General features: G+C 38.4%; 1 protein-coding gene across 1 annotated transcript; it reads right to left on the bottom strand.

Moving 5' to 3' along the window:
• Window positions 1-1789: 1789 nt before the first annotated feature.
• LOC108370317 (uncharacterized) lies at window positions 1790-23447 on the bottom strand. The gene is given in 17 exon segments (XM_017625635.1): window positions 1790-3706; window positions 3793-4223; window positions 4289-4409; window positions 5476-5737; window positions 5817-6135; window positions 6193-6419; window positions 6476-6617; window positions 6676-7005; window positions 8689-8883; window positions 8949-9105; window positions 9262-9548; window positions 9710-9879; window positions 9949-10275; window positions 10453-10769; window positions 11015-11291; window positions 11293-11733; window positions 22928-23447. Coding segments are annotated over 16 exon segments (5595 nt in total). The 5' UTR covers window positions 11661-11733; window positions 22928-23447; the 3' UTR covers window positions 1790-2041.
• Between the last annotated feature and the right edge of the window lie 271 nt (window positions 23448-23718).

Genomic DNA, 23718 nt, shown 5'->3' with positions numbered 1-23718 from the left:
ATTGTCATCTTTCACATAGATTGCCTTTAGAACATAATGAACCATATTTTCGCTATTACCAATCAAAATTATAAAACAGCGGATTTTCGGCCCACGCTACTGTAGATCATTCAATAACACCACAGATTGATTCAGTGTAAGCAAAAGTCGCTTTGTTGTTATACACAGGGTGAACACAATGCATTGATATACACTTAATCCGACCGCCGATACATTTAATGCTTTTCGCTGGCCTACATTTAGGCACCCGCAGAAGGCGAGCAATGAATAGGCATACGGAAGAAATGCACCGAGTGAAAGGTGTATGGTAGAAGGGGAGAGTTACGGTTGGTATGATCATTTATTAAATACTTGTCATAATATATTAATACGTGTAATAGCTTCCATGCCCTATGTATGCATATACATATGTGTGTGTGTGTACATATATCAAAATAATTCCGTATAGCTTCTTAAATTATTCATATCGCTGAAATACTTCCCGTTGTCAATAAAAACATAATAAGTCGTTTAGTATGCCTCTCGAATAAAATTTGCTCTTAATAACGTTTTGCCTGCGTTAATTGCGCTTATCCAAATGTTCTGCGACAGAGTTAGCGTTTCTATACAGGTTTGCAGGGTGGTGCAGAGTTCTCTAATTGTGAAACCCGATTTCCTGGATTACATAAATATATGTATGTATGTACATTAGGGCGGGTCGAAAAACACAAAATGTTTGATACGAAAATTGTATAGGTCTTAAGAGGTATTATTTTAATCCCTTATTCTCCGCGACAATATCTTCAGTCTTCAATACTGATCCATATTTTAATCAATTAATCTTTCTTTCCTACTTAATTTATGAAATAAGTTCCGGTTTTGATCTACACAAGTCGTTGTTAAAATTTTAAAAATTGGTATTCCCACTCTAATTTTAAAATTTTCAAGCTCATTCCGCAGACTGAGGATATGGACGCAGAGAACCAATATTTCTTTTCTAGAATAAGGTATTAAAATAGCACCTTTTAAGACCTATACAATTTTCGTATCAAATTTCAACTTAGTCTCAAATTCAGATTTGGTAGATTTTTTTCAAGTGAATGTTAAGTATTTTTTTTCGTTAGTGGCAACTTTGGTTGTGATTCTAAATAGGAATGTCTCTTAGAGGCGCCTTATTGCCGCAGAAACATCTTGAGCAGGAAATGAGCGCCATCGCTAAAATTGTATTCTTCTTCTTGTTGATTGACGCTATAACCGCGTATGTAGAAACACTGAGGAGGCATGGATGTTCAAGCACTTGTGGGCAAGAGTGATTCTCCGTTGGATTTCAAGGCTGACATTATTACTGTATCTACTGAGATTGTCTAAAGTACGAATCTTAGCAAGCAATCGATGTGTGCAAGTCGGTCGCGACTAAAATATAGCTTTTTAATGGGACATGGTCGCCGCTGACGTAGGTCCATAGCGACAGATCTATGGTAGATTTTAAAAAGCTCTCGCGCAATATGATTTTAAAGCGGTGGTGGGCATCGGCCTGCCCGTGGGCAAATCTCTTACAAGCTTTGTATACATTTAATATAGAAAGCTTGACAGAGCTTTGCCCGCGGGAAAGCCCACGCCCACAACCGTTATAAGGTCACTGATATAGTTTTGCGTCGACCAGACTAGACTAGACGTTAAAATGCTTCACCCATCGGCTATACTTCGGTCGTGATTGTTCTAATAGCAACCATACGACCAAACCCAGTCTTAACTTTGGTGTAAATTTCAAACGCAATTTCATACTAAATATGAAAAAAAAGAAACGCAATTTGTAACACATATACATACATAAATATATGTACATTCATATAAAAATCTCTATATTACAACTTTCCTACACATCTGCGGTTCTACCCGTCGGGCACGCCGGTTAATATGTATAGCACAAATAAGAATCTCCAAATAATCCCAATACAATCGTTGTTTACGTACAAAAATAAAATTAAATGTATAAACGGTTAAAAAATAAATAAATCAAGGACATTTTTATGGCACATTTGTTACACTGTGACTAGACTAGTTAGACAATGCTCTCTTTATGTCGTCGGACATATTGCTCACTTTGCGATTTATTTAAAGGCTCCATTGGTCGTTGACCCAACACGCCGCCGAAAACAGTGGCGCTCTGACTACCAGCAAAACCTCTGCCCGCTTGCGGCGACGACTGTGACTTCTGGACACTTTCGTGTAGATTCTCCGCGGCAAGTTGCGGAACGGCAATCACATCCGTCAACAGTGTTTGGCGACACAATGCCGACAATGCTCGGCCACTACTTCTTGACGCCTCTGACTCCTTTGCAGCATCTTTGCCTTTTTTGCTACCCTTGCCTCGGCGGAATTTCGATGCAAGCGTTGCGAAACCCAGCTTGCTGGTTATTTTACCCGAACGGCTTACTGAACGTGGCAGCGAGTCGTAGAGGCTAATGTCTGCATCTGTACCGGTGTCCGAGTGTGTAGGTGTTTCGGTGTACGAATCACCTGTAAACGTGCTAACGCTGAAGCTTTTCGGCAAATTGGCCTCATCACCCGCTGCCGACGAGATGCTGTAGTCGCTGCGCCGATGTTGCTCCCATGTTTCGCTGCGCACGATGTCATCGCGTCGTTTCACATCAGGTTGCGCTGCAGCACCATTACCTTGCAGAAACTCTTCCTTCGCTTTCTGTATACGCAATGCGCGCTCTGAAAGCGGCGTACGTGGCGTTTCTTGCGTCGCGACTAGATGTGGTGTTGGTGTTGTCGGCTCAGAGCTGTGTGGTGCGGAAAAATCGAAATGCTGCGCTTGCATGCTGGTGGGAGTGAGAGATTTTCGTTCCAGTTTGCGTGCAATGCGTGGTTTTGTGTTGTCGAATTTGTCGGGTGTAAGTATGTGGGGTGAAGTTTCACCAATCGAGGCTCCTGAATGTGTTTTTGCAATTTTCGTTTCGATTTTTTTGATTGTGGCGCTTTGCGATTTCGAGAAAGGTATGTGATAGTGTGACTTTTCCGTATTCTTTTTGAATATATGCTCTTTACGCACCTCTGTGGGACTACTATCCACCGTGTTTGACATAGCCATGCCTATTTTCGCTGGACTGGCTGATTCACGCATTAGACTGGTGCAGCTTTTGTTGATAACGCGAAAGCTATCGGACGCAAGTGGCGGGCGTGCATCCCTCGCCAGCTTTAAAGTGGGAGTTGCGAGCTTCTCGGCGCTTTGACACTTACGCTCATCCTCGTACTCGCACGCGATAACGCGTACATCACCCTGACTCAAAGACTTGCATGTCGAATTTGAGCATTTCGGCGTTAGACTACCAACTTCAGTGGGCGTTTCCGAGTCATCCAAATCTGTAGCTTCCGGCATAGTACTTTCAGCATCTGTAAGCGCCGTTGCGTCGGGAGCTTCCAGCTCAGTTGGCGATTGCGCCAATTCTTGTTCGATAACCGCTATGCCGCCGATGGCACTCGGCTCAGCGACTGCTGTAAATACTTTTCGTTTGGTTTTCACAAAAACATTTTCATTTTGGTTAAAAATTAAGTTTTCTTTGGGATCAATATCATCGAGTGGTGGTCGTGTCGGTTTGGTTGTGGCTGCCGCCAGACACTTATCACTGCCACTAATCGGTCGGTAGTTGTTGGTTTCGGATAGGCAGCGTGCCATGTTAACCACACTTTCGCATTGTTCAATTGGATGTCCAGGCTTCACCTTCAATACATAAACGATGTCATCGGCAGGTGCCTCCTCGACTCTACCATAGTCTTCGTCGAAGGAACGTTGCTTTATGCGAANACCTTCAATACATAAACGATGTCATCGGCAGGTGCCTCCTCGACTCTACCATAGTCTTCGTCGAAGGAACGTTGCTTTATGCGAAAATTCTTGCGCTTTACGCGTCGTGGCGTCTCCAAAACGCTGTGGTTGTCCGCATCACTGCTATCGCTTTCGGTTTTGCTGTTCTGTCGAGAGCCCGTTTTGCGAAGGCGTAACTTCTTTTTACCAGTGGCGCCGTTCGCGCCATTACTGTTGGCATTTTGGGTACGTTGCGATATCTTCGGTGCCTCGGCCTCATCGTTTTCTGCGTGCGATGCGCTCCACTCATCCGTTGCTTCTAGTGTGGTTGAAATCTGATCCTTTGAAATATCAGCCGCAGTGTTTTGTGCATCGACTGCGGTTATATTTATGTCCGGCACCATGTCACGGGGGTACGGTGTAGAGCCGCCATCTGGGAAGAAGAATATGAAATTGGTTTACTGGTGATTAACATTTAAATATTTGTGGATTACTTACGAATACTTCTCCGAAGCAAAGTCAGGGATTCATGTAAGCCCTTCAGCTCCTCGTTGTACTCAATATTGCGCTCCTCAATGATTTCCTGGCAACAGGCCTCGTCAAGTGGGCACTTTTCACACTAAATATGTGGAGAAATTAAGAAAAAGTTTAGGGGTTAAAGGAAGTAACGAATGGCGAGGGGAAGCCAAAGCAGTTAAGTTATAGGGCCAGAAGAGAGTGAATACACTCCCGCGAATTCGATTTAAGGGTCCACCGAAGTCTGCAGCGTTTGTTCAGTGAAATAAGTTAGAAGGCGGGTATCTGTCTGGGAGCAAGCGGAACGCTAGATGAACTCCTATTCAACAAAATTGAATTGATTAAAGTTTTACCCACGCATATCCACGCACCAGTGACAGAGAAGGACATGCTTCTATAGAGCTCCTTTATAAGCGCTTCAAACACCCTTACGAGGGATTCCTACGGCTCGATTGGAGTATTTTCATAATAACGAAAATAAAAACACAACTATCGAGAAAGTTCTCAACGGGATTTAAATAAGAACAAACCAAAGACGTTTCCAACACGAACAATGCTTTCGTAAACAAAAGTCTGGGGAACGTACTGGCAAAGAAAAAACCTGGAGCGAAAGTGAAAAGAACTTTCTCTCGAAAATCCATTTGGGAACTTGGGAAAAGAGAACGGAACGGGAACAAATCCTCTCTGAAATATTCGCGAAGAATGGAAGCGAGACCCGCATTTTTTCAGTGTTCTAGATGTATGTACGAACTGAGGACTAAGCAAAAACTATGTCGAAAAGCAGCAATTACAACAGACAGTTAGCTCCTTGGCACTTTCATCATTATTGACAGGCCAGGTGGAGAGGGTCTTGTCTTATCGTCGAATCTCCAATATGAGTCAGTTGGAGAAGAGAAAGGAACAACGTCCTCGCTTAGGCCGAGGCCACGCAATGAGCGGCAAAGCGGCGAGCGGCTGAGCTGTTTAATTTAAACATAGGAAATACTATTGAAGTGGCCATGCTCTGAGCGGCATTTTTGTATGACGCCGCTCATTGCGTGGCCTCGACCTTAGGCGGCTACAGCGCTAATCGCGAGGAAGAAGAAGTTTGGCGGTGAGTTCGGCTGAGCAGCGAGAATGGCTCCTGTCCTCTTCTTTCGTACATAAATAGATAGTTTAAGAAAACTCACCAAATCGCTAATTCGGCTCAATTCGCTTTGCACATCCGATATGGCATTCAGAACGTTCGGCTTCATCAGACTATCCGAGTAGTATGGATATATGTTGCGTATGTATGTAAGCATCGTTTCGCACTGACCTAGCTCCACATTTTGGCACAAATCCACCGATGCGCGTTTAAGTTTAGTGAAAATCTCCTCAGTTCGCTGCAGAACGGAGAGCAGAGGTGCCAAATTGGTGTGCGACTCGTAGCTTTGTACTCGTCGCGTATTGCTGTAAAGGAAGGCCCAAAAAAAAAACATTGTTTTCGCATTTCAACCCACCAGCTTTTACAGGGCTTTTGATTACTCACCAGTAGTCGCTGCAAGCGCACTCTTCATACTTATAGATTGGTGTTTGCTGCTCCACTAGGGTGTGCGCGGTAATCAGCGGTGATGCCGTCTCCTCAATGTGATCCTCCACTTCCACCATAACCGCTTCGGGTTCTTCGTATTTCTTGTACTCGTGCTCATCAAGCACATCTGAGCTGCCTTGATTGTCCATCTCTTTCAGCTCATTCACGTCGTTGAGCGATAAGCTGGAGGCTTGTTGTGAGATGGCGGGCAGAGTAGCGTTATTTTGGGCGATGCTATCCAATGAAAACGAACGACTGAGTGTGGGTGAGTTGTCATCTACGAAGAAATAATTTAAATTAGTGACGAAGTGTGTGGGGCACACTGTTGACTTACTGGTATTATTTTCTTTTGTGATGCGATCTACTACAATCGGACGATAGCCCGGATGCAATAACGCAAATGTCGACGACTCGGGTCCTATGCCACGTGCCTTCTCCCATTCGTACAGTTTGCGTGTGAATTTGCGTGATATGCCCTCGAACTTCATAACACCTTCTGAGGTCTGTACCTTGATTTCCTTGGCCGGATGATCGGTTACGATCGCTTTGAGTTTGGCTAGTCTGTGTTGAAGAAATGTTTAGGAGAATGAAAGTGCTAAAGTCACAGTTGCACTTACTTCTCGAGTTTATCCTTATCGTGTGGCTTATTTTCAACAGTTTTCTTCACGCTATCAGTAAGTTTACTGGAACGTTTTATGGAATCCTGACCGCTAGGAATATTGCTTGTGCCACCACTTTGTTTGAGTTTATTCCATTGCTCTGTGGAATGGTTTTATTTTATTTTGGAGTATACTAAATCCAAGAAATTTATCCTTACCCAACTTCTTTTGAAAGTCCTCTGGCAAGTTCTTCTGATCAGGCAACGGTGTTAGACCTTGTCCCTCCAACTTCAACTGGCCGGTTTTCCACAGGTTCCAATCGATTTTCGGCTTTGAATCTGAAGGACACTCGCGCACCGGCGATGTCGGCGAGATTTGCGTTGAATGCCCGCCGCTGACTGAGATTTGTTTTTTCACGCGCCATTTGCGTAGTTTCTTCTTAAAGTCCGGTGTTAGATTTTCTTCCAAGAGTTTAGCTGAGAGGTTATTATTAAAGACTGGATGTTGCGGATGCTCTTCTGGTTTTGGGGGCGTGATTAAGGCTATCGCTGTTCATTTGAAGAAGAATGAACATTTAAGTTAATTTTATTTTGGAGAAGTTTGGAAAATTTGGGAAAATTTGTAGCAAAATATTACAAGCAAAACTAAAACTCAATACGATTTCAGAAACCTTTGTTCGTTGAGAAATCTTTTGATGCTGGAGAAGTGGGGAAACTCTAAGGAGGTAGTGCGCGAAACCAGGGTGATCAAGTGTGACGAGCACCTCCCTTAAGCCTTCCTCAAATAGCGCTCTTCAAGGTTTGGAAGGGTCTGAAGCTCAAACTTATCGATGTCAGAGAGATTCCCAGGAGCGCTATGGCTCGCATTTGGCACATGAATATTGATGGCAGGACACTACTTAAATATCTTGACGCCCACAATTTCGAAATGGGTGGGCGTGTAAGTCTAAAGTGTCACAGACCTTTCTGCTTCTTATTAGTAAGGAGAGCATTGAAGCTTTGGAAAATACATTTTCCAGGCTTCAGCAGCAGACAGCAACGGAGCGCAACCATCCATATATATTGTAAGCGAAATTATTAGACTTGAGAAGATTGCATGGCTCTCGGAAAAAATCTCTGGGTCCAGAAGGAACATTTCTGTCAATGCTACCAGAGGCTAAATCTTTGATGATCCCGTGGCTGTAGAGTATTTTAAAATCAAGCCTAGAGTGCTCCGTCAACATCAGGTTTGGCCGTCTGTGACTCAATTAAGGTCAGCGAACGTCAGAACGTAAAAACTAAGCCATGCGCAATTTCAAGGTCCTTCTTGACCTGCTGAATCGAAATTGGTCCAAAGAGCATCTTACGTGCCTTAGCTACAGGTTGAAGATTCTGACAGATCACTATCCGATCATGTGATGCTTAAAGTCGCAGCCTGTAACGGGACGGCAGGGGGAAGTCATCTCCACACTCTCTTTGGTTGTCTAGATTTTTCGAGGCTAGGATTAAAGTCTCTTGGCACTCACTTTATAACCGAGCCTAATCAAACCTCGGGGATATGTATTAGCCGTATTCGTAACTTTGTGTTTGGCTCATGGCGGGTAGGGGTTACTATTCCAAATTGCGTGGTTTCATAAAGAATCACCTCAAAAATGTCAGAGTATTCAATCAACTGGAGAAGAAACATAGATGAAACTATATATGTACATATATGTATCCTGCTAAAACTCTTCTAAGGCGGTAATTAACTTTGTCCAGCAAAGAAACCTAGGATACAGGACTTTTGTTTGTTACTTCCTTATTTCTATCCACCATAAGTCAAGGAAGTTCTAAGTGAAGACGGGAATTGACGATCGTCTTTATCCAGAAGAATTCTCATTGCCAATTATTTGAAAATCGAGAATTGCTCTATAGTCTGATCAGCCTACAGAGTGAGGAGTTGGAATAGTTATAGGTTACGTTACTTGCAGTTTTTCCGCATTTTTTACATTTACCCGTGGCCATAATGATCTAGAAACCAACCGATCATCTTCATTGGTCCATAAGTCATTTATTACGGCTGCGGTTGCAGCTGAGGCGCGCTCCTCACAGCTCTCGATATTCAAAGGCATGCGAGTATTTGTACTTTCCAATTATTTTCTCCTCTCTTCCCGTTCTAAAACTGTTTCACATGGTTCGATTGATTTCATCCTCTTAAACCTAAGCTTGATACGAAAGTATCTATAGTCGCGGTATTAAATAAAGTTATCTCACCTCTACATGCGTTAGTATTGGCTTTCATTTTATCCCATTCGCGACGTTTCGCTTCGAATTCCATGTCAAATTTGGCACGTAGCATCTGATAACGTTGATTGATTTCATTCTTTTCGTCAAGAAACGACTTGTGCGATGTCATGTGATTCGGCGTGGTAGGTTCGGAAAAATCACCACTAGATAAATCTTCACTTTCTGTAAAAGAACAGAGAAACACCGCCTGTACTTCATTTCTCTACTAAAGCTGCTGCTTTACCCACCGAATTCACAAAAAAAGTCCGAGTGTCGCGAAGGGCTGCTTGGCACCGATGAATTACCCGGCGAATTGATTTTCTTCGAGCGATTCAATGACTGTGTGCCATCTTTGGGGCTTTTCAGTGAGTAGGGTGAGTAAGAGAAATCCGAGTCGGTAAGCTCCTGAAATGGAAATCGGAAATCATTATTATAGAGCATTTTCTTTTTTTTTGTACNTGAGTAGGGTGAGTAAGAGAAATCCGAGTCGGTAAGCTCCTGAAATGGAATCGGAAATCATTATTACAGAGCATTTTTTTTTCGTTAGGATAGTTCCAATACCTGTTTGAGGTTAAGATTTAGTGGACTTGGTGGTGGTTTTGTGCGACGGGATGTTGTGCCTTTCAGTTCAACGACTACATCTTCTGGCAGTGCCTCAAAGTCAGTAAGATTCTTATTTTTACGCAAAGATTTGATTGAGGAGGATTTTTTCGATGTAAGCGTACGCGTGTTGCCATCGTTCTTCGATGGTGGCTGCAATGTTTCGGCATCATCGGTTTTTGAATGTTCCAATAGAGACGATTGACTATGCCCAACCACACGACTTTCGCTCTTGGTGGAATCTCTTCCTGCGAATGAATTTGAAGCTCGCATTAAAAGGAGTATATAATTATTTTACAAAAATTTGTTTTTTTTTTAAGTGCACGAATAATATTTTATTTATTGTAAATAAAGAGATAAAAATGCTATGTGAAATAAATAAATCATTAAAAAACAGTAAACAAATTACTCAGCGTGCTGCGACAGCTGCTATCAATATCGTCCATTGAACTCGCCGAACTGATTGTGCCCGGCGTACCAGCTTCACTTAGCAGATGCCCCGATGATGAGCTCAGTATGCTATCAGCCGAGCTACCACCACCGCCGGCGGGGCAAGGCAATGATGGCACTCGCAAATATCTAAGAAAAAGAAGAATACCGTTTCCAGCAAAAACAAGGCAGCAACAATTTTCTGCGCCTCAAACTCACCTCGCAACTTCGTTGTTTACCGGCGACAAACCCACACTATGCGACACGTGCTCCTTGGGCACAGCATTATAAACGATTATGCCACCAGTTCCTACGCCTTCGGCTAGCGCCGGCACATTGGCACGCTCCCACTTGAACGCAGCCTTGACCTTCGTCCACTTTGAAACCTTCGATTTGCCCTCACTGTAGGTACTTTGACGCCGCAGCATGTGCGGCAAGGCGCTTGAGCTTTTCGAGTCGCGTTCATGGTCCGCTTTAACGCCAAGCGACGCCACAGATGTGCATGCCATATCGTCAATCATCATCGATTTGCTGCGCTGGCGTTGCCTGAAAAACATAAAAATAAAAAATAAAAAAAGCAAAGAGCGACTGAGCAACAGTTTGTTTCGTCGCGCCACGGACACCTGCACCTGTCTGCGCCAATCGAGCTCTCTGTGTCACTCACGCTCACTTGGTGTCGCTCGATCAGCTCGCAACAGGTGTTTGCCGCTCTTCGGTACTCACTGTTTGAGAGCGCCTCGTTTAATGGAAGAGGGATTACTGCCACCATAGCTGCCGCCTCCAAAAGCGCTGAAACTGCCGAAACTGAGCGACGAAGTGGCCGGTGTCGCGGGAGCTGGCGTCGTTGCGGACTCGCCCAATATTGATTCGATGAGCGCGATCGATTGTTCCACATCCGCCTCTGTGTCTGAGTACTGATCTTGATCGCGCTCATGCTGCTGCTGGTGTTGCTGTTGCTGTTGCTGCGGCTGTTGTTGTTGTTGTTGTTGCAAACGCACTTGTTGTAGTCGCTTACTGCGCGCCTCTTTGGCGTTTTCCATCTAAATTTCATACACACGCGCCCACATCGTACACGTACACGTATACACAACATGAGAAAGGGGTGAGAGAGCAAGAAGAGTGGAGGAGCGCGCGTGAGTTAGAAAGTCTATTTATTTATGTTCTTTATTTTGCGTGTTTATTTAATTTCACCCAAATTGCGTTGGTTTTTTGTTGATGGTTTTCCCATTTTGTCTATTTTTATTTTTAATTTTTAATTTTTTTTTTGCTAAATACTTAAACTCACCTTTTCGTTGAGCAGATTTACGTAATTGAGACATTCCCGCTGTCGCCGCCACTTTGCCGCCTCATCCAGGTACTTATCCCACAATGCGTAGAGGCGCGATAATTGCTCCACGGCGCCCTGGGCTGCCAACAGTGCAGACAAACTGCTACCCAAGCGGCTCTGCAACGGATCGATGAACAGAATGCATTCCTGTCGCATGTGCTGACAGTAGGCGCAACGCGGCTGCTCTCCGTCATGGTGTTGCGTTTGTTGTTGCTGTTGTTGGGCTTGCTGTTGTACTGAGTTGTTGTTGCGCTTGCCGCTGTTGTTGTCTGTCCGTCTCATGTGCCGCCGCCGCCTTGCAATCGTTCGCTATGATTTTGTTGAGTGTTTTATAAAATTCCTCTTCGCTTTCGACGTAGTTGAAGAGCGTGTGGTAGCCAGCTGGCAGATTTTCTTTGGTTTTGGGTGGAAATTGAAAAATGTTATCGCTCTGACGTGGATCTGGTGGTGGTGATGGCAATGTTTCATACGCATATGTGCCCGAGGTGCGGCGTGATGAGGATTTCGATGAAGTTGTTTGTGGTTGTGTTGGTGTGATGTGCGCGGCGTTGGGCGTTAGCGGAAGGGAGCGCGCGGATAACGGACGATCCGGCAATTTTTCCATTAGTTGCGTTTGCTAGATGTTTAGGTATGTATGTATGTATGTATGTATGCAATATATGTGTGTGATATCTTCGCTGGAATAAAAAATGTTCGCATTTTGCTATAAATGAATTAAATTTAATTGGCGAAAATAAAAAAAATAAAAATTCGAATGGAAAAGAGTATGCAAATATACTCAAATGCCCGTTTCTACAATGTTGCTAATATTTTCTGTTTTTTTTTTTTTACTAATTTGTAAACATCTGTTCAATACTTTACTCGACATCCCTCAATTTTAATCGCTCGAAATTATGCCAAGTGAATATTGCCAATATCTCTAATAGTCATTTAAAATGTAAACATTGTTGCGCCGAGCTATGTACATGTGTACATACATACATATGTATGTATGTATTGATCCATGTAGGTAAGAATGTGCTAGGCCGCGTATTTCGTGAATGTTTTGGTTTGTTTACTTAATTGGCATACGCAGCCATTATAACAACCCAGTCGGACTTGGTTGCTTCCAAGATGTACTTATATCACGGCTCCTTTTCCACTCAGAAGTTGTTCCAATAACATGGAGTCTTTAACGGTTATTTAAGAAGATAATTTCACATGAGGTGGGTATTGTTGGTTTTGAGAGCTTTGCAGAGTATCTATTCTCGTTCGGATTTATTTGCCAAAAGTCAAAATGCTGACTTTAGCAGTGAAGTTTTCGCGACCTACAGATTTTTAGCCTTCCGTCGTAGTGAAAAAAGAGTATAATTATTTATTAATGTAGATTTTTTCTAAATTTTTCCTAAATGTATTTTTTTTTAATGTGGTTCGAATTTCTCGCGAAAAACCCAGTACCCTAAAAGGCATTCTTAGGGAACCACATTCTGCATGGTCCGACTGGGAAGTACGGGCAGATCTCTGATGGAAATACGGACATATGTACATACATGCATACTTATTAGGGTTATGGATTTTTTTTTTCGATTTTAAAAGCCTGTGGTTGCATACGATGACCCTTTGGTAAAAATGCCGGAAAAGTTAAATGACCTTCTTCAGATATATATCTAAGTAAGAAAGTCACTCGCATAACGGTATTTATCTTTTCATTAAGTCAAATAAAATAGACCTTCTCCGATGTTCTTAGTTCACTTAAGAATGCAAAGTAAGGAAATAGTAGTGTCATAATATTTGCCAAAAAGTTGTAAAGCCCGAACATAGATAAGTCTATTTAACCGATTATCCAGTCCTGCAATTCACCTTTTTTCACCAGAAATGTCGATGAAAGTAGATTTTTTCTTTTTACTGAAAATTCTATACCGTAAAAGTGTTTACTTTTTGGCTGCCCTTGCAATTTTGAAAGTCCTTGTGCGCTGAAGGATTTTTAAGTTTGCCCAAATTAGGGCGTTTTCCCGAAGCCTTATGCCAAGCATTACCACATGGCACACAGGCTGTAACACATTAAAAAAAAAAAAAAGCCAAAAAAGTCATAACCCTAATAGTTATTTATTCGTACGAATGCATTAATTCAACGCTATATACAAACATATTTCTTTCATCTCCTTAATAACTAAAGAAATTTGTTTGTATTATGAATCATAGCAATTTCAATCCCCTCAAATTCGCTTTAAAAATTGTGTTAACTGAAATTTAGATCACTCATACGCCCCGGTGTGCTTGGACTTGATTGTTTAGTTAGCCGTTTATTACCTTCTTATCTTTTTTTCTTAAATCGTATTATACATATATATATTGGCACTAAATATAACCAGTGGAGTAGTTTTATTTTCGGTTGAAAACTGGCCATTTAATAATTAAAAATTTTTTTTTTATCTTTAACAAATTTTTAATATTTTTTCTCTACAGAAAGGACTGCCTTAGATCGAGGCCACGCAATGAGCGGCAAAGCGGCAAGCGGCGCCATACAATAACGCCGCTCAGAAATGTCGTTCAGAGCATGGCCACTTCAATAGTATTTCATATGTTTTAATTAAGCCGCTCAGCCGCTCGCCGCTTTGCCGCTCATTGTGTGGCCTCGGCCTAAGCATACCCGACCATTTGAATTAATATATTTTTTTTAACCTTTAAGGTGGATTAAGTAAGACGGGCCACAAGGCTAATTGTGATGACCAGCAGAGGGATTCTCTCTCTTGATGAAGTTTTCCCTAAGCTGCCGAAGCTTTTGAAGAAGTTTTCCCACAGAAATTTGAGACGTTTTCGCCGGAGTGCCATGTACTCGCATAGGAAATGCTGTATGGATTCTATATCCACCTCATGTCTGCAGCATCTCTAGTGATCGTTATATGAGGCTCTTGGCGGTCATGTGGCTAATGGTCCAGCGTTCCGTTGGGTCGTATTCCTGTGGGAAGTCTACCGCTTCTCTTTGAGAGCGTCATCCCAGTCCGTGTTCGGATTGTAATAGGAGCACAGCAATACATATATACATACATATGTCATTTATTTTAATTCAATTACCTTGCTAACCATTTTTTCAGAGTATTCTTAATTATAGTGAAATTTTAAAGAATTCTCATACGATTTTTTGCCGACTTTTCTAAAATGAAACAATCTGTGCACACTTCGAGAAAATCGTTGAAGAAATCAAAATTATGCTGTTGTGTGTAAGATTTTTTGCAGATTTTTTTCAGAATTTTCTTTATTTTTCGCACAGAAATTTCTTTGCGAGTGCGTGTCAATCACTTCTTATAATTTTACTCCTAAAGACTTCGTTAAGATTTCGGGAACTTTAGTTTGCATTGGACGTATAGATCAGAACAGGTAATCATACAAATTTAAAAAAATTGAAAAGCTAAAATAATTCATTCGTTTTGTATATGAATAATTCATATGCCGTTTTGAATGAATTCAATTCGTAGACGCAGCTCGTAAAATTTTATACAGGGGATAATGCTGCCATCAAACATTTATCCTTAGTTTAGTCAAAGAGGGATTGTTTCATTGTTTTAGTTGCTATCGGGGACAATGCACCAAGTGGCTAATAAATTACCAAATGGACTACCTATGTGCAAATGTGAAAGTGATCAGCTGTTTCAAACATTGGAATTTTTTTCCATTTTTGACCTCTCGTTATTTTGTCTCTTTGATAGCGAACGCTCGGAAATTTTGCTGCTGGATAATTTTGTCGGCAGACTACGAAAACACTCCTAGACCCGTCATTCTCAAACAAATTTTACGAATTTTTACCACTTTGCTGGCAAGTTTTTGTTGGAAATGCGTTCAATAACCCCAAAACATTTGCAAGAGAGCGAATTCGAAAGCGCAACAAAACGATAGAGCTGCAAATTGTTGCAAGTAAAAATTTAAAAAAATCTGGCATGTGTCCATTTCAAATTTATGGCGTTTTCTTTTCTCAAAAAAAGTTCTGCCCTTTTATATGGGAACTCTTGCTTTGCGTTGCCCTGAAACCTGAGAAAATGTTGCGTTCTTTATATGAGAATGAAATAGAAAATATACTACTCCATCACAATTTATTTATAGAACTCAATAAAGCTGAATTATTCACTTAGCCTGTAAGTCTTTAACAATTTTAAAGCAAAACACTTATTTCTGATAGGGAAAATAATTGCATATAAAAGGGCAGAAGTTGTTTTGAGAAAAGAAAACACTATAAATTAAAAATCCACCATGCAGCTCTCACCCTCACGTTTATTTGAGGGCAGAAAAGGCAGCACTTTCGCCGGATCAGAGCGCAACCTGCTGAGAAAAGAACACGGCGCCTTGTGAAAGGGCTGAGAAAAGAACATGACAATGTGACAGCGCTAACACAAGGCAGAATAAGTGCAGCCTTTTTTTGAGAAAAGTAAACGCTATTAAACAAAATCTTTAAGATGGTAGATTTGATGAAAAATTGCTCAGAAAAATAAGTGAAATGAAAGTCTAGATGAATAGTCAACCTCTAAGGTATTTTTTTTTTTTTTGTTTTTATGATGATGGGAAAAATTTCCCACCAAAAGGAAAATAACGCGCCAGAACTTAACCATCAGAAAATCAAAATGGCGTAAGTTCTACCTTATTATTAGTTTTGCGTTCAGTAACTTTTCCTGATAATTTTCTTTTCCTCTAAATTTTACTCTCTATTACCATGTTTCTATGATGCTTCTAATGAGATTTTTGATGCTGTTTTTCTGTGTAAGAAAAACTTAAATAACTGCTCCAAAACTTTATTATTTATTTCTTTGCAAAAAAACTCACGTCCCAATTTTTTTTTTTTAATCAAATTCCAACACATCTTAATTCAACATGGAATTACACTCGTTTTTCTTACCGTCCTCTTTCATACTTTGAATGAGCTTATTCGCAAAGAAATTAAAAGGGTGAGAGAATACCTTACCAATGATACCTCACAGGTCTAAATTGGTCAGCTTTTGGCTGAGTTTTTTAAAAACTAATAAAAAAAATGTTTTTATAACTAAAAAACTAAATTTTTGGAGGTATTTTCAAGTCGGTTCAGCTCACGTAAATCTCAAATTTTTGCGAGATATTTTGGTGAAAATATAATAGATTTTATAATTCCAGTGGAAAAACAGTACCGATTTTTTGTTGTATGTGGAGTGATGCAGTCTACTGTACATAAGTTGACTATGATTTCTCGGCCGTGCTATCATAGTAGCACAATGCCACTAAGTGAATTTTTAAATTTTCAGGCAATAGCCTCATGCGATTATCGATTATATTTTTTGTTGTTTGTGTAAACTATTTTTATTTAATCAGTATCTTTTTTTTTTNGCCTCATGCGATTATCGATTATATTTTTTGTTGTTTGTGTAAACTATTTTATTTTAATCAGTATCTTTTTTTTTAAATCAAAATATGTTGCAACAAAAGTGAAAATAAAAAAAAATATTTTGCCNTTTTTTTTTTGTTTTTATGATGATGGGAAAAATTTCCCACCAAAAGGAAAATAACGCGCCAGAACTTAACCATCAGAAAATCAAAATGGCGTAAGTTCTACCTTATTATTAGTTTTGCGTTCAGTAACTTTTCCTGATAATTTTCTTTTCCTCTAAATTTTACTCTCTATTACCATGTTTCTATGATGCTTCTAATGAGATTTTTGATGCTGTTTTTCTGTGTAAGAAAAACTTAAATAACTGCTCCAAAACTTTATTATTTATTTCTTTGCAAAAAAACTCACGTCCCAATTTTTTTTTTTTAATCAAATTCCAACACATCTTAATTCAACATGGAATTACACTCGTTTTTCTTACCGTCCTCTTTCATACTTTGAATGAGCTTATTCGCAAAGAAATTAAAAGGGTGAGAGAATACCTTACCAATGATACCTCACAGGTCTAAATTGGTCAGCTTTTGGCTGAGTTTTTTAAAAACTAATAAAAAAAATGTTTTTATAACTAAAAAACTAAATTTTTGGAGGTATTTTCAAGTCGGTTCAGCTCACGTAAATCTCAAATTTTTGCGAGATATTTTGGTGAAAATATAATAGATTTTATAATTCCAGTGGAAAAACAGTACCGATTTTTTGTTGTATGTGGAGTGATGCAGTCTACTGTACATAAGTTGACTATGATTTCTCGGCCGTGCTATCATAGTAGCACAATGCCACTAAGTGAATTTTTAAATTTTCAGGCAATAGCCTCATGCGATTATCGATTATATTTTTTGTTGTTTGTGTAAACTATTTTTATTTAATCAGTATCTTTTTTTTTTAATCAAAATATGTTGCAACAAAAGTGAAAATAAAAAAAAATATTTTGCCAGATAAAAATAAAGATGAAGATAGAGGATGAAAGATTAAAATGAAGGTAATTATAGAGAATCTGGGATCTATTTTGGGATTTTAGAGATTTTCGGGATTCTCGGGACTTATCGATATAATAATCTATACCTTTATCGGTTTTGTTATCGATTATTTATCGATATTGTTATCGATTTTGTCATTGATTTTTTGATCGATTTAGTTATCGTTATTGTTTATCGATTTTGTTGTAGATATTTTTATCGACTTTCTGTTAAATTTTGTTATCGATTATTTATCGATTATATTTTCCATATTTTTATCGATAATTTTATCGGTATTTTTATCGATTTTCCAATCGGCTTTGCTATGAATATTATCGATTTTGCTATCGAAATGTTTATCGAATTTGTCATTGATTTTGTTATCGATATTTTATCGATTATGTTATCGGTTATTTATCGATTTTCTAATCGATTGTTGTTATGGATTATTTATCGTTTTTGCTATCGATAGTTTTATCGATTTTGTTATCGATATTGCTATCGATTTTGTTATCTATATTGTTATCGATAATTTTATCGATTTTTTTACCAATATTATCATCGATTTTGTTATCGGTATTTTTATCCGTTTTGTTATCGATATTTTGTCGGATGTTACTATCGATTTTGTTATTATCGATAGAGTATAAAAATAAAAGTTATTACCATTTAAATGAACCTTTTGTTATTATTTAATTGCCACTGTATTATGAAAACACTTTTTGTTACATTTAAATGACACTTTAACTAAAAGGAAACTTTTGCAAAAGGAACTTTAAGTGTTGCATTATGAAACTGCTCCTAACTGTTTTTGATATTATTTTTATAATGTTTTTTGCTTGCCCTGTAAAATAAAATATTTATTGGTTAGGGCTTTTGTGAATTAAGGTAATAATATGTATATTATATTTTCACTAAAATCGGCCCTGAGTATTATATTATAGAGATAGCTCCACATTAAAAAAGAAAAAATTATGGAATCCTTTACTCGTTGGATGATTAACATTATATGCCATGTTTTCAGAAACGGTATGAATATTATACAAATTACCGCAATAAATTCATTCATTTAAAACTGTGACGCTCCACATTAACGATCCAATCGCTTATTAATTTCTTTGAAGACTTTTACTGCGTAGCTGACGTATTTATATGTATCTACATACATAAATATGTACCTAAGTATGCACATACCTATGTATGTATGTATGCATTAATTCTGTTGTATTACATATGTATGTATACATATACTATTTTCACACTTTGTAAAGTGGAGCAACGATGATTATAAATCGCAGTGCCGGCCGAACTTTTTGCTATGATTCGAATTAAAAACAACAATACATAAAATACCACAACACGAAAGGAATCAGAATGGATCCGATGTTTCAAGAAAAACTCTTAAATCGAAATATTTACGTTATGTAAACAAATGTGCTATATGTATGTATGTATGCCAATATAGCTACATTCGAAAATGCAAACCGATGCGGGCATAGGCCCTCATAGGAAATTTTTCGCAGGAATAGCGCTCTGCCACATTACAGATGGCCTGCTACTTCAAAACCACTAAAGTAACACTCCCCTCACTTTTGGCCAACATCGTCAAAACTGTATTTCCTGGACCTATCGCTAGTATCGTAGGTCTGACGACAACGACTACCATCTACATAGGGTTAGGTCAGCCACTACATCCAAAACAAAAGCGACAGAGATGTATTGTCCACCATAGCTTCCTCCGCCTGGACAATGGCCAAGATCTTCCCCATAGGCACCGAAAACTTTGCCTTGCAGCCAAAAGTGGCTACCACAATACCTTCGTGAGTTTTTAAGCTGTCTGTGTGCATTTACTGACAACCCGGCAGGAGGTGTCTCTCCAAACTATAGGTAATTCAGGTTGATTTGCTGCAATGCTCTATTTGGAATATATTCTTAAAAATAAGGACCTTGTTTGCGTCATCTCTAGTAAATTGGATTATTTGGGTAAGTCGGCTTTGACCAAATGCAGTTAATTCATGTGGAGAGCTGCGCGGAACATTCCTTCACCTGTACGTTCGGTCACCTGCGGGTGTCTATCTTGAAGTAGATGGCTTAACATACCGGTGACTCCCAGCTGTGGCTTGAGACCCGCCACGTAAAAGGTCAAGCAATTTAAAAATCAATAGAGCCTCTCGGATATTAACTTTCTACAAAGCTCTCATCATTCCCGTCTTTAGTTGTAGCAGAAGTCTGGACAGTAACGAATAATGTTTAGGAAAAGTTTGTTTAATTACACAGACGCATAAAAATGCGATTGTGCCGGCTTGGTTTTGGTAAAAACCTATAAACGCAGCCGTTGTAGAGCCGACTAATAAATAATAAGAAGTACCATAGTTAGTCCAAGGTACAGCAGTATAGGTAAGCGTTAAAAAACAACATACTTAACTCATATAGACGACCGTAATCGGTGATTAAATTTGTTTCTCAATTTATTTCCTGCAGGGAATCATGTGCATATTCATTAATAGATTTTCAAGGAATAAATTAAGCGTAGTGGGGAAAAACGTTTTATTTAAAAACTGGAAAAGTGTTGCGGAAAATGCGTTGTGCAAGCACCCTTGTGTGTGTAGATGTATAGTATGGATGTACGTATGTATATTAGGCAGTACCACCTTACAAGCAAATATAAAAAAAATATAAAAAAAGTAAGTGCGCCTGGGCCACACTGGATAAGTGAAACTTACGTTACATACATGTATATTTTGTTTCATACCCAATTTACATACAAACATCTGCATTTGCTTAAGGTTATATGTATTTTTTGTCTTTTTTCTATCTACATCCGTACCTTAACCCCTGTTCGTCCTAATTACACTTATGTTTTCTGTTTTCCTTTATCTTCATTTTTTAGCTTTATACTCTATCGATAACAAAATCGATAGAAACATCCAAACATCCAACAAAATATCGCTAACAAAACCGATAAATGTATCGATAACAAAATCGGTGACAAATTCGATAAAAATTTCGATAGCAAAATTTTTTAATAATATTGCTAGTAAAATCGATTAGAAAATCTATAAAAATAGCGGCAATAAAATCGATCAAAATATCGATAGCAAAATTTATAAAAATATCGATGACAAAACTGTTAAATAATCGATAACACAACCGATAAAAATATCGATAACAAAATTGATGAAAAATTCTATAAAAATTTCGATAGCAAAATCGATAATAATATTGGTAGCAAAATCTATTAGAAACTCGATAAAAATATCCATAACAAAATCGATAAAAATATCCATAAGAAAATCGATAAAACTATCCATAACAAAATCGATAAATATCGATAATAAAATCGATAAATATCGATAAGAAAATAGATAAATACCTATAACAAAATAGATAAATACCTATAACAAAATCGATAAATATCGATAACAAAATCGATAAAAATATCGATAACAAAGTCGATAAATATCGATAACAGATCGATAAAAGTATCGATAAAAATATCGATTATTATATCGACATGTTCCGAAAACATCGATAGTATTACTGAAAACAATATCGATACAAATTTTGATAAAAAATCGATAATTATATCGATAACAAAACCGATAAAAATATCGATAACAAAACTGATAAAAATATCGATTATTTTATCGATAAAACCAGAGAACCCGGAAATCTCTAAAATCCCAAAATAGTTCCTAGATTGAGCCTCTGTGTCTCTCTCTATATCCTTTCCTCTTTAATTACTTTGCTTTTAATCTTTCTTCCCCTATCTTCATCTTTACTTTTATCGGTATCCTCATCCTCCTCTTTGTCTTTATGTTTATCATTTTCTTCATCTTAACATAAATTTGGACCACGTTAACCGATTCCTTTCTTCATCGGAAAGGTGGTCCCATGCTAATTTTGTTTAGATCCGATAATTGGATCGTGAAGAAATTAACGATAATCTTAAATTTTTATATGAGAATTGAAGCCGGTTTGGTTTTTTGCTTAAAAAGTGCTTGTCTTCTTTTGTAAAGTTCTATGATTTTCGGTGAGCTTTAATTTCTGACTTTAGGGCGGTACGTTAGAGTGAGAAGAACTGAGATCTGTTGGGTTAGTACTACAACGGGGTACTTGAGGTCAATAAACTTTCTAACACAAAAATTATTACCTCCAAAAATACATGTTTCCAAATTTTCTTGCCAAAATACTGTACTGTACTTTTGCTGGTACTGTCTAATGTATGTATATGTATTTGTATCTTTATATTAAGCGTCGACGGGAGTGGTTTGCCATTATTTCGGTCACTAACATATTGTACCGAACATTTCCAAAAAAAAAAAAAAACAGAAAAACAAAAAAACAAAAAGCGATAATAAATACGTCTCGTCCAGTCCGAAATATGCGAAATAATAAGTAAAAAAATTAAAGCCAAGTATTTTGGCTATGAATTTTCGGAACTGAAACACGCAGCAAGCGCCAAAAGGCACACGAAAAAGGGCAGACAGAAATCAGAAAAAAAATTTCAATACAAGCTCGATCGATCGTGAGTATTTGGAAATGTTTTGAAATGCATTTGAAATGCAATGGGGTTTCTAAACACAAAAATTGCACGCAAATGAAATGAACGCTAACCGGAAGAGGGCAGTACGCGTGCTTTTTTGTGAGTTTCGAAAACACATACATATGTATATGTATCGTGTAACGGTTTAGTTTAGGTTTAGGCGTCGCGCCACAGATGCTGCTCTAAACTGTTTAGAATTGTTGGCCAATTAATTTATTGAACATTTGTGTGTTAGTATGGGTTTTTAGAACGGCCGGATCATGGACGAACACACACACACACGCCCATTTCGGGCACAATGAACTTTTTACGTTCACTTATTGTCGATTTCAAAATACGCCAAACTGCATACTTACATAAATACTTCTGTAGTACCTATGTATCTACTATATGGATATGTGTATTTATTTGGTAGTTGAACAAATTTCGCAAGTTGGGAAAATGTTTAATTTTTTATACGAATATACATACACTCGCTTTTGAGCATTTAATTAATTTTTGATTTCTGATTTTTTTGTTTCACTTAACTATGAGGTAATTCTCCTTCGCCGCTACTTTCACTCTTTTTTTTCAAATTGCTTGATTCTTGATTCGTTTATTTGCCAATTTATTTAAAAAAAAACGTTTTTCAACTGCTTGCCACAATCGCGTACACACAAGATCACGCGTACATTTTGTATATAATTTTGTAAGTAGGTAAGTATGTAGGTACATATGTATGTACATACTTATGAACAAGCACACACTTTTTGTTTCCACTTTTAGAACAAACCATAAATTCTCTCCATTTAATACGAAAAAAAAACGAAAATTAAAACAAAAAAGCACACAAAGCAGCAACTGAAATAGCTGAATAATTTCAAAACTGTGTGCACTTTCAGCGCACAAACACACACACACACACACACATATATATATATATATACATATATATATATATGTATATCTATTTGTAGGTATACTTAAATACATGAATAGATATATACCTACATATGTACAACCCCGACTTTTTCACGACATACTACACGATTTTCCAGTTATGAACTATATCTAGCTGATGTTTTGCTTAAATTACTGCCAAGTTTTTTTTTTTAAGTGATCTATTTTAAAAATAATTTTTTTTTTCAAACTGAATTCATTGCCCATTTTCGTGCGATTGCAGCGCAAAAGTGTTGTGTAAACGCTTTTTACTGCTAAGTAAATTTTCACTGCTTCACTTTTTTACCTTTTAATTTCACTCTTTCAGTTTTATCATACATTTTTCTTTATTTTTATTTTTATTTTTATTTTTATTTTTTTGTTTTATTTTTTTTGAAACCACACCATTTCGCCTATCACTCACTGCCCACTGTAGTCAATATCCATTCAAACACACCGCTACATACCCACCGTTTAGGGTATAGATGGGCTCGCTTTAACGTTTCAAAACCAACCGATCGCCAACCGATTCATGCCGTACTATAGCAGATCGTCGTGTGTACTCGCCGTCGCCCAAAACTTTTCTGATTTTTGCAGTTCAAAACGAACGTTTCCACACACTCTGAAATTGTAACGGAAAAATGTGTCTATAGAAAAGCTCTCATTTGAGGCTGATAGCCGAAGTGCTGCTACACGACAGTGGCGCTTTTCCGCGTACCTTTGCGAAGAACTTGTGTACGTATGTATGTATGTATGTATGTGCGCGTAGAGAGATCTCTCTATCGATATGGCATATGGGTGCCGCCTGTGCAAGCATTTCCAATTTGCTCCGAGATTTTGCTAAATTATAGACAGACAC

This window comes from Rhagoletis zephyria, unplaced genomic scaffold, assembly GCF_001687245.7.
Source record: "Rhagoletis zephyria isolate East Lansing unplaced genomic scaffold, Rhagoletis_zephyria_1.1 Rzeph_scaffold_04143, whole genome shotgun sequence".
Lineage (NCBI taxonomy): Eukaryota > Metazoa > Arthropoda > Insecta > Diptera > Tephritidae > Rhagoletis > Rhagoletis zephyria.
The sequence above is the reverse complement of the archived record's forward strand: the minus strand, read 5'-3'. Positions and strand labels throughout refer to the sequence as shown.